Source organism: Puma concolor, chromosome D4 (assembly GCF_028749965.1).
Source record: "Puma concolor isolate L17-30 chromosome D4, mPumCon1.1.hap2, whole genome shotgun sequence".
NCBI lineage: Eukaryota > Metazoa > Chordata > Mammalia > Carnivora > Felidae > Puma > Puma concolor.
In genome coordinates this window covers 33,138,605-33,155,849 of record NC_141679.1, presented here as the reverse complement: position 1 = coordinate 33,155,849, position 17,245 = coordinate 33,138,605, and the positions used below count along the sequence as shown (strand labels likewise).

The window sequence follows — 17,245 nt, the reverse complement described above, 5'->3', positions numbered from 1 at the left end:
GGAACCTACTCCCTCCTTAGAAACATTTATCCGCTCTGTTCCTGATTGGCCAAATGGCAGCTCACAGAGACTATATTCCAGGCCCTTCACTTTCTTACTTCATCCTCACAACCACCCCAGTTTACAGATGAGTTTAAGAGAGGTCAATCTGCATGGCAAGCTTGCTTAAGTGGAGGACACTGGATACAAACAGCCTAATCTCAATGTAACAGAGACGTACAATTACATGATCCAAACAGTAACAGATGAATGTAAAGGCCTTTTCATATTTCAATCAGGAAGTCCAAACTGTGGCTGGCTAAAACAGTGCTGGTACCTGTATTTATGAACTCATGTTAGAAAATGACATCACTAAATTATAGGGGCCTATAGGGGCACTTGTACCCCAATGTTTATAGCAGCACTCTCAACAATAGCCAAATTATGGAAAGAGCTTAAATGTCCATCAACTGATGAATGGATAAAGAAATTGTGGCTTATATACACAATGGAGTACTACGTGGCAATGAGAAAGAATGAAACATGGCCCTTTGTAGCAACATGGATGGAATTGGAGAGTGTGATGCTAAGTGAAATAAGCCATACAGAGAAAGACAGATACCATATGGTTTCACTCTTATATGGATCCTGAGAAACTTAACAGAAACCCATGGGGGAGGAGAAGGGAAAAAAAGAAAGAGGTTAGAGTGGGAGAGAGCCAAAGCATAAGAGACTCTTAAAAACTGAGAACAAACTGAGGTTGATGGGGGGTGGGAGGAAGGGGAGGGTGGGTGATGGGTATTGAGGAGGGCACCTTTTGGGATGAGCACTGGGTGTTGTATGGAAACCAATTTGACAATAAACTTCATATATTGAAAAAATAAATAAATAAATATGTTCCATACCAAAAAAAATAAAAAAAATAAAAGAACATGCCTAAAATATACCACAGTGATATGTTAAATTAATTACAAGTTATGGAAAAATTCACCCTCTATACAAAAACATCTCACAACCTATTTTTGTAGATTCTACAAACACCCTTCTGAGAGAATAAACAACCTAATTTATGCTAAAATATTAGAAAAACAAATAATAATGAATCCACTGTTTCACAATAATGACTATACCTTTCCAAAACTATAACCTCTCTGCTGTCAATCACTGTTAGCCAAGGAAAACCCTATAGTTTAGAGCCATCTAGCAGCTGCCTTGGTTTGGCATGTGTTTGTTGGCATTGGCCCAGTCAATGCTGGAGTGAAGGGGGGGACCCCATCTCTGGAACCCCGACCCCAGCTCACTAACTCAATTAAAAGATCCATCAGTAATCACTATTCACACAGATAAGATCACAAAAAAATTGAACAATTCAGAAATGCACGCTAAAAAATAAGATTACTCTCTTACAATATTTTTTAATCATGAATCATCTGAAGTTCTACTTATCTATCTAATAATGTTGCAAAAATTAGTCCCCAGGAAAAATGAGTTCAAAAGTAAAAATTTAAAGATTCCAATCAATTTCCTTTCCTCGGAGTTTTCTTTCAGCAGATAAAGAAAAATCCATAGTAACAAGATAACATTTCATGCATTTACACATCTTCTCCTATAGATGTCTACAGCCTTCAGAAAGTATATTAGTTGTAGTCATGCCTATCTGACATTTTCCATTTTACTCAAAAGATTTTATGGTTTGGTATTACAGCAATATACAAATTTGACAGCTTGCAATAGGATCTAGTCCCTGTAGCAAATCATTGTGACAGTTAAGTACTATACAGCTACTAATGTACCTTTTTTTACACTAAACTTATTTTAAAATCTTACAAAGTTGAGGATACAGTGTTTGTTGAAATCCTGAAGAATGGTCTTAATGATATTGTAAATTTCATACTGAATTTATTAAATCATAGGATCCTACACATCACACCACAATTAAGTCATTAGTAGTATAACTTATTCTTCCTTCAGGAGTTCACTTTATTAAAAGCAAATTTTTCCTCAACTGCATTTAAACAATAAAGTCTCTGGTCACGGTCAATGTTTATTATTCGCTTAGAATTCCTCTTTGTCTTTGAAAACAACTGAATATGTGAATAAAACAGTACATAAGTTAATGTGGAACACAATGACACTTTTTGATTACCTTTATAATGCTGTTTTTTTCCTTCAAAGTGATGAAAAATAATCAATATGTCTTTACATTTTCCAAAATGCATTAACAGAGGCTCTGTCAAATACAACCGTGATTCCTCTAGAAAGGAAGCAAAGCTGATCTCTAACACTGCTATAACATTAACTAAACAGGACTTAGGGTGATCTTCCAGCACATGAGGCAGACCTCAACTCTCTCAGTAATTCTATTTTTAGTATGCAATACATCTGATAACACAAGTCAGTTAGCAAGAGAACAAGTGCTTTATTCTAAGAAATAGGAAGCCTGGATGTATTTTTTTTTTTCCCTTGATTCAACTCTTCAGATGGAACACCACAGTGAAACCACTCTATTTTCAGAATTGATGTACCTTTCAAAACTATAATCTCTGCCTTTCAAGTTCACTATTATTTGCCTTCAGGTACAAATTTTAAAGTGTATAGAGGCTTCTAAGCAGAATAGTTGGTCTCAGCCAGATACTGAAAGGCTTGTAGCTCAGTCATCATCGCAGTGTAAATTCCTTTTCAAAATAATGTTCTTCACTCAGAGAACACTTGTGCCTGTGCTCAGTTCACTTGTCAAATACACATCGGAGGTCACTGAAGGCCTGGGAGCAACTTTAGCTATTCCAAAATTCATTTCTCCCTTTATTTGGTTGCAAAAATATTATTTCAAATGTAAAAACCTTAGGAATGTCCACACACACACACACACACATGCACAGAAGCCAAAGGCCCTGTGCTATGCCGCTGTAAGAACAGATGTGTGGTAAAAGAACAGCGAAAGTTCTTATGCAATGATGGCAATCAACATAAACATCATTTGCTTTGATACATGCATTTAATATTAAAATTTTTTGGGGCGCCTGGGTGGCGCAGTCGGTTAAGCGTCCGACTTCAGCCAGGTCACGATCTCGCGGTCCGGGAGTTCGAGCCCCGCGTCAGGCTCTGGGCTGATGGCTCAGAGTCTGGAGCTTGTTTCCGATTCTGTGTCTCCCTCTCTCTCTGCCCCTCCCCCGTTCATGCTCTGTCTCTCTCTGTCCCAAAAATAAATAAACGTTGAAAAAAAAAATTAAAAAAAAAAATTAAAATTTTTTAATGTTTATTTATTGTTGAGAGAGACAGACAGAGCGTGAGCAGGGGAGGGGCAGAGAGAGAGGGAGACACGGAATTTGAAGTAGGCTCCAGGCTCTGAGCTGTCAGCACAGAGCCTGATGCGGGGGCTGGAACCCACAAACCATGAGATCATGACCCGAGCTGAAGTCAGACACTTAACTGACTGAGTCAACCCATGTGTCCCATAAATATTCTTACATTTCTATTTGAGAACTTTTCTCCCTATAGGAAAAAAAAAAAAATTTAACTAATGGCTGCATTTAAGGTCTTCTGCAAATTTCCAAGATTTCTTAGAATCTACAAATCCTACTTGCTGTTTTATTTATACCAATTCCACAGATCTTTAATTCATTTAATCTTCAAGTGATCGATGTATGCAACAGACATTCATGGTAAGTATGTAACAAATACCAGAACTTCATGCTGTTTTACTCCTTTTGTTAGGTTCTTAAAATGTTCTTCCCTTAAATTTTATAATCAGATTTAAAGATTTTTTGGTGATCTGCTTCCAAAAGACAATAATGATACTGAAGATTATTTCAGCAGACAATACTGCTGTCTTTTGTGTGATTCCACTATATAAAGAATATATTGTTTTACCTCTCTAAATTTCTGTCCTTAATTCTTCTTCCTGATAATTTTTACCTATATATTTTTTTGATTGTAAAAATTAAAAAAAAAAAGGAATTCCAACTTCATATGTGTTTTATCTCTATTTCCTTTTCTTGTATTTCCATCTTTGCACAATTTTGTTCCTCTCTGAGAGATTCAATTATGACCATGGCCAAGCAATCATATTAATATATAAAACAAAGCTGAAGGAATTAAGAAAAGGAAATGATTAAGTAGATTCTGAGGTCAATTGTTTTCTTTTTGTCTTCAGGCATACCTGTCATCTGTGACTTCAAAGAAACCCCTAGACTGGCTGTCCCTGAGCACGCCATTCAGGTAGGGAGTAGGAATGTACTCAGGATCTTCCTCATTATTTGTCCTACAAGGTGCCATGCTCTGATGTTCACTGGAGAGTGGAGAAGGTATTGGAAAACACAAGAAGGGGTTTGTGACAGGGCTTACCGAAAGAATAACTTTTCCCATGTTGAAAAGTCATGCAGAGGCAAAGGAAATCATTCAAAATGAGGTTAGAAAAATACGAAGTAATCTAGAATGTGCATTAATAATCAGAAGAGTGCTCAGGCTGACAGAGAATAAATGGTTCTCTCTTTGGACATAACTTTGCTATAGCCTATTCAGGTCACTTTCAGCCATTTCTTTCCTATTAAAGGATGGCTCTGCTTGATAACCTGGTGCTTTTAGAGAGCAACCTGTGGCATTGTTTTTTTAGATAAGGCAGCAATTACTTTCATAACCCTTGAGATAATTACTCTACACAAAAACTAAATGTTATTAAAGAAAGAAAGGAAAGAAAAAACTATCTAGATAAAGACCACTATATGCCAAATAAATTTTTGCACAAAAATCTTGTTTAGTTTAAAAAATACTTTTATTAAAGTATTTAAAATTATCAACCACATAAAATAAAATACATTGTCTTGAAAATAACTCTAGCATCATCATTATTGTCCATTTAATTATCTGATGAGCAGAGGCCACACCTGTGACATTACCAAACAAGGTGGCTGGATGAGATAAACGTTCTTCGTATAAGCACACACCATTTTAGGATCAACATAATCCACTGATGAGCACTGGAAAAGTTGTTTTCCATTTGCTGTCTCTTTTATGAAAATGGTCATTGTAAATAAGAGGGAAAATCTGCTAAAGTAAACAAATCCTTTCTTATACCCTCTACGGGGGGTGGGAGGGGTACTTCCTATACAAAAAATTGTACAGAGAGCTATTTCAAAAGCTGCAAGTTGAACCAATGAATAAATAAAAGGCTAACAACAATATTACCAAAACATTCAAATACCTCTGCAAAAATTCCACTATTCCATGTTCTAGAAAAACTAATAGTAATGATCATTTTTTAAAGATACAGCTTTCATACTTCAGAAGACATTTTAAACTTTTGTTTGCCAGCAGCTGCTCCTTAAGCCTCTTGCAGTTACTAGCTGTTAATCGCATTGCTTATTACTTATACAGAAAAACACTAACTTGCCCCAAGGGAAAGCTGCTCTTTTCTTATGGCTAAATGAAAACTGAACTAAAACCCTGCCCTCTGGAATTCAGCATTTTGAATGCACAGCCAGTAGCACTTTCGCTAACCTGCTGCCATCCCTCTCTCTGTGTCTTTCTCTGTCTGTCTCTCCCTCTCTCTCTCTCTCTCTATCTCTCTCTCTCTCTCTCTCACACACACACACACACACACACACACACACACACACACACACACCTCTACAAACGTGGGCAGGACTCCAATTAGGCACTTGCTAAGGGAGGTGATTTAAGGGCAATGTGATGAAAACCTTGTACAGCAGCACCACCTAGTGGGCACTGGGGAGAGGCTCAGAGCCCCCCCCCCCCCCCCACTTGCTGCAGCTGCTTCATGGATGAGCAATTTGTCCTTCCTACAATAGGTCACTTCAGTTTTCAATCCTCAACTGACCAGAAGTTCCATCATCAGAACTCTCAGACAACAGGGCAAGTGCCGAATGGATGTTCCAATTCCACAGGCTCTCCAAAGTACTCCTAGTTACTTGGACTTAATCATCTGTGTGTCTGTGATGTTAATCAGGAAATCAATGCTTGCTTTGGAGCAGCTTACACAAAGTTGTGCATAAATTTCCCACCACAACTTTTAAAGGAGAGGCCATAAAAAGGCAGAAGACGTTTGGTATTGTCTCCAGCCATGATAATTTTAAGCCAGAACCAGAAATAGTAACAATTTCCTGCCTTTCTTTATTCCGTAAATACTCAAAATTACTGTGTGTGTGTGTACATGCACACACACATACACATCACCTGATTAGTATTCAAGGGTGTTCAATTTTTATAAGAACAAGTAATGTTAAAACACTTAGATTATGTAATAATTATACAGTAGTAAACATACATATATATGCCAAATTTCATTATTGACAAATAAATTCAAACAATTTGCCAAAAAAAGTTCTCTAGAATTGTTTTAGAAAACAATTAAGAATTTCTATTCCTCAGTCTCCAACTTCTTTCAACCAAGATATTCTCTGCCTGAAAATGACAAAAATTAAAATTTTATCTTTATGTGTATATCTTCCCTATAGACCAGTGGGTTGGTTCTCAATGGGAATGATACTGCCTCCCAGAATATATCTGGGAGGGTTTGGTCTGTTTGGTCAGGGTTGCTGCAATCCACGAAGCACATGACAGTCACCCAGAACAAAAAATTATCCTGTGTAAAACATCAACAGGGCCAAAGTTGAGAAAGCCCATCTGAACTGTAAGATGCCAAAATACAGGAACAATGCCTCATTTAAAAATATACACTAGGGGGGCGCCTGGGTGGCTCCATCAGTTAAGCGGCCGACTTCGGCTCAGGTCATGATCTCGCGGTTCGTGAGTTCAAGCCCCGTGTCAGGCTCTGTGCTGATGGCTCAGAGCCTGGAGCCTGTTTCGGATTCTGTGTCTCCCTCTCTCTGACCCTCCCCATTCATGCTCTGTCTCTCTCTGTCTCAAAAATAAATAAACGTTAAAAAAAATTAAAAAAATATACACTAGGTATCTGGCAAGGTAAGGTAATAATTGTTTGGTGAAATAAATTAATACTGACATCTAATGTTGGCATGTACCAATAGATTACTTAACTTTAAAAGGATACTAATTAATATTGGGAAAGCATACCCTTGACTATACCTATAGGGCACAGCATTTCATTCCCTGGAAAGGTGCATCCCACACCACACACAGGTGATCATTTGTGAATTTTGCTTTTCAAGCCAGCCTAGCTGAGTCTGATCACCAAGTGAGAAAGACTAGTGCACAGACACTGTGATGGGAGATTCACCACAGTAATGCTGCTTTCTTGAGGATTCTTACAAAAAAGTCATCCAGACTTTTGGCTGTTGCCCACTTTCAAACTATAACTTCATTTTGAGTGATCTTTTCCCCAAAATGAAGTTCTTCCTTGTATTTCCCCACTTAACCACTGTGAGTACTTTTATAAATACCACTCCAAGAAACTCTCCATGCATATTGAAAATAGAAAAAAAGCCTGCCATTTTTAGCCAAACATGTCAATAAACAGCTCTACCTTGACATCAGAAGTAGACTTTAGGTGATCTTAAATTCAGTCAAAACATACTCTTTTCAAGATACCAATTGTTTAAGGATGTAAAACATTCTATAAGGAATATGTGATATACACAATCAAGGTGAAGCATACCACTGAGAAGAAAACAGTAAGCTTTGCCATTTCAGATGTCAAATTTCTATTTTTTTTTTTTAACGTTTATTATTTTTGGGACAGAGAGACACAGAGCATGAACGGGGGAGGGGCAGAGAGAGAGGGAGACACAGAATCGGAAACAGGCTCCAGGCTCGAGCCATCAGCCCAGAGCCTGACACGGGGCTCGAACTCATGGAGCGTGAGAACGTGACCTGGCTGAAGTCGGACGCTTAACCGACTGCGCCACCCAGGCGCCCCTCAGATGTCAAATTTCTAAATATAACTTCCTGAATAGCACTGAAGTGATCCCATGTTGTCCTTTCCTGCTGTTCCCTTAAAACCCCTTTGGGACTGGTGTGAGGAACAATAAATCATTAAGGAAGCATTCATGGACTAGATTCGCCAGGATATAGTTCCTTAAGGGAACACATCAAGAGTAGTGACCACTCATTCTGAGGGTTAACAATGAGGGGTAACTGGTAACAGAAGTCATCTTTCAGGATAGAGAACCAAAGATGATTGTTAAATGCCGTGTTGGAATTTTCGCAAATATGTAACACTTGTAAGTTAGAAAAAAATTAAAATACAAGACTTTTGTTAATATTTGTCCTAATAAACATTGAATTCTTCAACATGTGATAAACTCAACATTATTTAAATATCCTGCCTCATAGTCCTAATTCCGGCAAACTGTTTCTCATTGGGGGGTGTGTGTGTGTGTGTGTGTGTGTGTGTGTGTGTGTGTTTCAACTGTTGACCAAGATATATGATTTCAAACTTTCCTATGGGAAGTCCATGAGCTGAAGAACTTTTTACTCTCTTCTTTAAAATTTTTTTTTCAACGTTTTTTATTTATTTTTGGGACAGAGAGAGACAGAGCATGAACGGGGGAGGGGCAGAGAGAGAGGGAGACACAGAATCGGAAACAGGCTCCAGGCTCTGAGCCATCAGCCCAGAGCCCGACGCGGGGCTCGAACTCACGGACCGCGAGATCGTGACCTGGCTGAAGTCGGACGCTTAACCGACTGCGCCACCCAGGCGCCCCTTTACTCTCTTCTTATATCACTGTGAGCTTTAAAGGGCCATTTAAATGACCCATTATTTCAATTTCATCCAGAAAATTTCCATTACCACATCCTGAACATCCTGGTCCTACCACTTACACCTGCCAATGACAATCATCAGGTCACCACATATTTTCTAGTGATGCAAAATTCTTGATGCAGCTTCAATGGAACATAACAATATATACTTTCTCTTCTCTGAGAATGAAAAACTGTAGACTAAAATCGAAGTGCTCATGACAGAGGTCCAGAGACAATATGCCCAGCTCCCTGAAGGGCAAGAGACTTAGTAACAAGTTAATAGTTGGGTAAAAAGTTACAGCTACTGTACCCAAAATATTCTATAGTGGAAAGACCTCAAGTCAAAAATAACAAGTACTGAAGAAATTCTAGGGAATTAAATCCATGTGTAAAACACACTCCAGTATTTTCTAAATCATGCAATATAAAATAAGAAAAAATCATCATTAAATATGAAATTTAAGGGCCTACACTAATGCTCTCTTGGCTCACACTTGAACAGAACTCCAACATTACTTCAATGTTGAGGAATTAAAGGCTAAATCTTTGCAATGAAAAACATTCTTAACAAAGAGAACCAGTAGGAAGATTTCTATGAATGTTCCTAAACCAATCAGAAGATAATCAGCCAGAGAGTCTGGCAAATTAAATGACTTGTATCTATTCATAAGTGAAAAAAAAATCCCTTAGTAATAAAAAAACTTTTTCTATTTCTCTGCAAATCTCTTGGTGAAGAAATGATGAAATCAGGTTAGGTACATTTTGCTAAGTCAGGACCAACCAAAGACAGGCCAGAGAGGAAAACTAAACAATTGAAATAAAGATAGATATCTCAGGTATGTTACTAACAAACTTCACCAGACAGCCTATGGTTTGAAAATTCACACTAATCCAAAAAAAGTAGTATTCTTTTGCCTCATTTTAAACAGAATTGAGGAAGGTTATATGCATATTTATAATATAACATGGAAAGAACATATACAAATATGTAAATTTAGGAGAAAAGGGTAGAATATTAAATGAAACTAAAAAAAATTATCTTGAGAATGTATACATTAAAAGAAATATTCAGAAATTGAAATTAACACTAATTTATGAAGTAAAAAAGAAGCTTTGTCACTCACCAATTTTAACCTCTGTAAAGGTATTCTGCCTACATCTATCTGTGTCCTTTCTGGGACATTAGTGAATCGAACTTCTGGGACCGCGACGGCGCACATGACATGGGCCCACCTATGGGGAAGGAGACATGAAACATAAACAAAAGTTCTCTAAGCTTGCACACCACACACTTCAACTGGGCAGTGGCAATTCTCACAGAGAAGGAAAGTCAAAAGCCTAAACCAATCACAAACCAGACTCTGAATTTTAAACCTATCAGGTGATACCCGGATAGATTCAGTACCACACCTGCCCACAATTGCAACCTGTAGAGTGGGGTGAAGACCGAGACTTGATCCTATCAATATATGGTATTTTTCTACACTGGATCTGCAAAATACTGAAATGTAGGGCTGCTATTTCATTTAGTACTAAAATATAACAGGTGTTTAATATACTTAAGCAAATCAATATGTGGCTAAAGATTAGTTCAATTAATAAAAGGTATGAATTGGATAGAGCATATAATCTTTTACATAATACAAGTGTCATGAAAATTAGAATAGTAAAGTTTTCTAAGAGAATTAGTACTAAGTCTTTAATTAAATTGTTTCTCATTTCAATCGAACTATAACCAAAGGAACCCAAGATAAGGAGGAATGAAATTAGCTGGTTCTCTCACTTCCTACTTAAATCCTAGTATCTCCTCTCAAATTCTGAATTACTCCAGAAAAATGTCCCCATTAACACTATTTAGTTTGTCATAAATGTTATGCCCCAAGTAAAAATAAAGACTCTTAAGGTTTAAAGACACCTTGAAGGAATTACCACATCCATCAGCCCATTTATAAGTCAAAGAGTAGTATGTCACTCAGACTCCATTCTGCCTTTAAAGACCAAGGGAGAAAGGACAAGTGTCCACCCCATCAGGGCATTCTTTCAAATCTAAATAAATATTATAATTCTATAGTACACATTATTCCCTTTTGTCCTGGCCCATGGGTAGGAAGAGAAGTTCTTATCACCTTTGTCTTTATAGGAACCACCTAAATCATCTAACAGTCTGCATGATTTGTTCAATACCCTAGACCTAGCAACACTTTTTAGTACCTTACCAATCACATTAACTAAGACTGTGGAAGAGGAAGATCTAAAATCAAGCAAATATTAAGTCTAATAGACTGAAATTTATCAACATAGGAATGATGAATGCCTTTACTCTTCCTTAGAAGCAATCAGAAACAAGTGCACATGCACATAGTTAATGCTAATTCAATCATTACATTACACCAGGGGTCTCAACTCTAGTGCCTACAGGGCCAGGCAGGAGGTAAGCAAATGTAAATGATGGTAACCTGGGGAGCATCTGTCCTATTGAGGCCAGGTTCTCATCCCAACATGTTATTGCCATTTAGAGATGCACAATTATATTTCAAGTACAGATAAATATCTGGATTTTTATATAAAATCTATCAACTTCTAAAATTTAGATCAAATTTATAAAATTGTGTGTCAGTCAACTAAAACATACCTTGGGGTTGGATTTGACCCTTTAATGCCAGCTTACAACCTCTGCCTCTACTTTTTCGTTTTCTTTTTGTTTTTGTTTTTTTTTTAACTGTTTTAAATGTTTGTTTATTTTTGGGAGAGAGAGAGAGCCTGAGCAGGGGAGGGGCAGAGAGAGATATGGAGACACAGAATCCAAAGCAGGTTCCAGACTCTGAGCTGTCAGCCCAGAGCCCAACATGGGTCTCAAATTCACAAACTGTGAGATCATGACCTGAGCTGAAGTCAGACGCTTAACTGACTGAGCCACCCAGGTGCCCCTGCCTCTACCATTTCTACATATTCCTATTACCAAAGGAACCTTTAATATGCTTTGTCCCCACTTTCAATACTAAAATTGGGTCATGAAAATAATACTCATGCAAAAAATATGTTTCAATAACCACATTAAAAACCAGATTGCCGGGGCGCCTGGGTGGCGCAGTCGGTTAAGCGTCCGACTTCAGCCAGGTCACGATCTCGCGGTCCGTGAGTTCGAGCCCCACGTCGGGCTCTGGGCTGATGGCTCAGAGCCTGGAGCCTGTTTCCTATTCTGTGTCTCCCTCTCTCTCTGCCCCTCCCCCCTTCATGCTCTGTCTCTCTCTGTCCCAAAAATAAATAAACATTGAAAAAAAAAAAAAAAAAAACCAGATTGCCTTTCTCTTATGTTCACTTATTACTCTTTCAAGATTCTCTTCATGTTCTCCAATCCTTTGTATCTTAAAATTAATGTTTTCTCCCTGTGTTTCTATTTTAGTATACACACTTTCTTGTTAATTTGGTTTTAAAAGCAAATAATTTTGTTTAAATGTTATGACTATGATTGATTTTATTTGTCTGAAGGCAACAGATTTCACTGTTTTCAGGCACATTTGTTCTATTAGACTAATAGGATTCATCATATTAAACACTAGGATCCCAATGATACCTAGATGACATGGGCTGCCTTCATTTTAAAAACACCATCAGTAAAAGAGGGGTTATCCTTCATCAGTGTCAGAGACATGGAGAGAAGCAAGACCACCTTTGTCCAGCAGAGGGGAATGTGCTGTGCTTTCAGTAATGAATGGTCTCCGAAGACATGCACAGAATCTCAACTTCAGATCTGGACAGCAAAAGTTCTGGAACAATGTATCCAATAATGAGAGGTAAAGCAAACAGTCCACACTGAGGTTCAACATTCTAGACAGCAGAAGGAAACAATGAAATTGAACACAATTAACACATTACTCACTTATTGTTCTTCGTTTCCTTAAGAGCACCCCCTCTCAAATTGCAGAGACAGCACTCCTAGGACAAAAAAAACAAACAAACAAACAAAAAAACACACAATTATCACACCCATTTAACAGACATCATTACTATATATGTAAATATTCCCATAAATTCCACCTTTTTATTTTGAAATTAAAGCCATCAGGAACTTCATAATGGCTATCTCTAAGCAGTTCAAGAAAGGAAGGGAAAAAGAGAGGGTAAAAAGTGAGGGTACACACAAAAATGTTCTCTCTCTCTAGAGATCAATAGACAGACAGGCAGACAGACAGACAGAAACAGATATATCCTAGAGGGAACCATCATTACCCTGGTATCATGTTCATTGCCATCCTTGGGGGAAAGCTGTGACACACAGCATTTGACAGACTAGACAGTATGTACTAGAATTATAGAACAGAGAATGTACATATGACTGAGTTCTCTTGTGCTCTGGGAATCCGTTCGTGTATACAGGATAGCTACAAAATAGAGTATTGGCAGGCTCCATTCGATATAAGGATTAGCAGAAAGCTCTTTTTAAAAGGTACTCTCTTCACAAAAATATCATTTGGGTCTTTCTGTGGGCAAACGGTATTGCAAAAATTGTACTGATAAACAGGCTATCCACCCCCTTCAGAAGAAAGTGCCATGAAATGTCTCCTCCCCACCTAAGTTTCTATTTTGGGCACTTTTGTATATCTTAGATTGGCATAGACTGTTTCACTTGAAGAGGACTCCCTTTACCACAAATACAAACTTTATCATTTCTCACTAAAACTCTGTGAAAAAGTCCATGAGAAAACAGGGCCAGGGTCAGCCTCTTGCTGACCTATAATTTTTAAATTAAATACCTAAGTAACTTTTAAAATTTTCAACCTCAGGCATTAATAGATGTCCTTTCAATTTACTGCATTAATCAGTTTTTAAAAATAACTATGGGTTATTTTGGGTTTTTCCCCTCTCCACACTATATATATAAAATCTCTTTATCTGTTCTCCAAGGTGATCTTCTTTAACTAATGTTGACAGCTTTGCCTAATTTACAGGAAATCCCTCTAACTCATCTACTATTAATACCGGGATGTCAAACTCCATAGCTTTAATTTTTCTGACTAGCGAAATACCAAAACAACTCAGGAGAATCAATATACCTGTATAACTCCTAACAGGCAGCAAAAAAGGCAAACAACCAGAAATGTTCAATGGGTTTGTGGGTCTGGAAAGCCTCTAAACATCTATTTGAAATGTCCTGGGTTATTATTAAAGGTTCAGAGCAGCAAAAGCTGCCATGTGTATATACATCTGAATCCAGTATAAACCCAGCTCAAGGAGATAACTTGATGGATTTTCTCCGTAACAAAGCCAGATTCTAGAGGCCTTTGACATAATGGTTTTGATGAAACACACGTTAAAAGTAATAGTTCAGTCCGAATATTACTAGTTCAAATTATTCAATATCTAAAATATTCAAAAACAATTTCATAAAACATTACTGATTTTAACTATTTTTCCAGCATTTCAACACACTTTCTACAGAGAGAGAAAATGAAAATGAAAACAAAACACGAGGTAAAATATTTTCATTGAATATTAAAAAATGCCAGGATTGAAGTGGGAATGTGGCAAAAGAGGGCTGTGGAGGGTGCGGAGCTCAGACACTAAGAGCGTAAGAGTTCTGATGAATGAAACTAGTAGTGAGAAGAAGCCTAAAGGGACACATTAGCAGAGTTAAATACAGCAAAGCAGCATGGCAACTGCTTTAAAGCACCTGAAGAGGATCCCGGAAAGGGGCACGCACTGCAGCACACCACCACACTGGGAGGAAAGTGTCCTCTCAAACAGAACAGATAGACTCTCTATTTTAAGTGAAGCTGAGAAGGCTTCCACTCGCCACAATATAGAACTAGTTCTTTCTGGGGTTACCAGTGACCTCCGTGTCACAAAATCTAACGGATAATTCCAAGCCCCTGGTTCACCTGACCTCTAAGCGGCATTCAACACAGGTATGTGAAGCATACCTGACAATTTCTACCTGTGGTTTCTATGACCCTACACACCCCTCACTGTCCTTCTCCATCTCTAGCTGATCCTGTGCTTCCTTTAACAGCCATCTCTTCCACACTCCTTAAACACAGTAATTTTTGTAAGAGTTCCCATTTACTTCTTATCCACATCTACTTGCTGGGCATCTGATCCACTACCTTGACTCTCAAAAGGCTGGTGAGTGACTCAAACATTAATTTCCTGGAATGTCTGGCTAACACTTGACAGGCATCTCAAACACACATGCAAAAATGAACTCATGTCTCCTCAACTCGCCACTGTTTCCCATCAGTGGCACCATGTACCTTTCTAGCTCATGCTGGAAGCCATAATTTTCCTCTCATCCTAGATCTAATCACTTGAGTTCTGTTGATCCCATGTCCAAACACATCCTCCTCTCTCCACCATCACTGCTGCCACATTAGTTGATACCCCCAGTGCCCTTCAAGCAGACCTACTTTACTGCAACAGCCACTCCAGGTCAGTGAAGAACTAACCAGAATGGGTTTGAATGCTTCTCAGGACTTAATATCATTCCAAAGGGCCAGGATCGTCAGGCCTAGACCTTGTCCACCCTTGCTCTGTACTATTCTATCTATGTCTTTATTAATTACACTGAACACATCCTTGATATCTCAACCTCAATGTTGATTCCTCAAAGAAGGCTCTCCTAGTTTCCTGGCCCAGTTACTTCTCACTCATTACTCTTTTTAATTATTTGTTGAATTCATTTTGCTCTCCTCACTAAACTGTAAGCTCAATGAGTGCTGTGGAAATATCTGTCAGGTTACTCTTTCTCTATTACAATGCCCAATAAAGAGTACATCTTCCAGATGAATTTGTTAAATAAATGAGAAAATGGCAAAATAGGGCAGAGTGAAAATCTTGAAAATTACCAAAGGTTTAAAAAACTGCAAAGATCATTTTCACATACTGGAGCACTAAGGAAAGGAAAGCTGCGGGCTTTGGTAACTTAACATGGACTTAAGAAACAATGATTTGACATGGAGTTCTTTTTGTCACAATTTACCTGAAAAATCATCTTTCTTAGTAAAAGAGAAAAACATTCCTGGCCAGTTAGTTATTTATATTATTTACATGATACATATGATACCATGGTTTCTATTTAATTCACTCAATTTTGAAAAAATAAGTAGGCAAAGAAAAAAGTCATATCCAGTTATGTCATTGTGAACCATCACTCACATGGTGCAGACTAGCTGATTTGTCACAGCACAAACATGTCAATTTGTCAATTCATTCATTCGTGAATGAACTTGCCCTAAATGCCTATGTTTATAACCCAATAAAGGGCAATATCAGAATGGACACTTTTTAACATTTCTTTCCTTTTCTAAATAGTACTTTATTGTCAGGAAACTAAATTGATAATTCTAAAATTTAATAGGGATTAATAAGGATTAACATCCTTAGCTAAAAAGTAGTGCAAGTTTTCTTAAGAATCCTTGGGGGCGCCTGGGTGGCGCAGTCGGTTAAGCGTCCGACTTCAGCCAGGTCACGATCTCACGGTCCGTGAGTTCGAGCCCCGCGTCAGGCTCTGGGCTGATGGCTCGGAGCCTGGAGCCTGTTTCCGATTCTGTGTCTCCCTCTCTCTCTGCCCCTCCCCCGTTCATGCTCTGTCTCTGTCTGTCCCATAAATAAATAAAAAAACGTTGAAAAAAAAAAAATTAAAAAAAAAAAGAATCCATACAATACCTGAGCTACATAAAAGGCTCACACCTACCAAATATACCAATTGTTCTAGTATCGCTCATCTTTTAATTCAGTAAAAGGATTGAATGAATGCAGAGTGATAGAGTCCTTCAGGACCCTGATTTATTAAACTGGTTATCAATAATAAGTATTTTCAATTAGAAGAATAAAGGCTAATTAAAGGCCTAATTCACTCCAGATATACCATGTCGGAAACATCATATACTTTACCTCCCTTCCTTAACATGAACTTATTAGGTAATTTATATCCCACTTCATTTATGAGGAAACTAAGATTCAAGAGATTAAGTAACTTGCCTAAAACCATCCAATCCAGGAGCCATCAAACTTCTGTAAATGGCCAGATATTTACTAATTCAGGCTTTGCACAACTACAGAGTTGTAACTAAACTCTGACATTGGAGGGCAATATGTAAACAAATGGGTCTAGTTGTATTCCAATAACAGTGTTATTTACAAAACTTGGCAGTGAGCTGGATTTGGCCCAAGCTATAGTGTTCCAACCAGCAAAGGGAGTAACTGGGGTTCAAACTCAGGCCTTCCTGAGCACATGCCATGACCTTTTTCTCCAGCATCCTCTGCCTAAGTACAAGGCAAGGCACGAGATTTCAAAGTAGAGTGCCCAAGTAAACAGGGAACTATGCCTGCCCTGGGAAACTCACAGTTTAGGAAGGGAGAAGACAGATGTGTACTTAACCATACTATGAAGAAGAAAATGATAAAGGGTATAATCAAGTCCCCATTTCCTCATTTCTACAAATGACTAAGAATTCATATTTTAACTAATACCCTCGAAAGAACACCTATCATAAAAAATTGAACTACAGTAGCATGTATCAAATAACAATTTGTATTCCCACTTGTTTCATTAATCTAGAAAATAAAGCTTCTCACTGGTATAAGATCA

General features: G+C 37.9%; 1 protein-coding gene across 21 annotated transcripts in view; it reads right to left on the bottom strand.

Annotated features, from left to right (window-relative positions):
* KDM4C (lysine demethylase 4C) overlaps window positions 1-17,245 on the bottom strand; it is a 440,224-nt gene that overhangs the window by 123,045 nt on the left and 299,934 nt on the right. For all 21 annotated transcript variants that reach the window (XM_086685236.1, XM_086685237.1, XM_086685231.1 and 18 more), the window contains 2 exons: window positions 12,539-12,594; window positions 9,783-9,891 (listed from right to left, as the gene is read on the bottom strand). In XM_086685236.1, coding sequence (XP_086541362.1) covers window positions 9,783-9,891; window positions 12,539-12,594 — 165 coding nt within the window. The remainder of the gene's footprint in view (window positions 1-9,782; window positions 9,892-12,538; window positions 12,595-17,245) is intronic.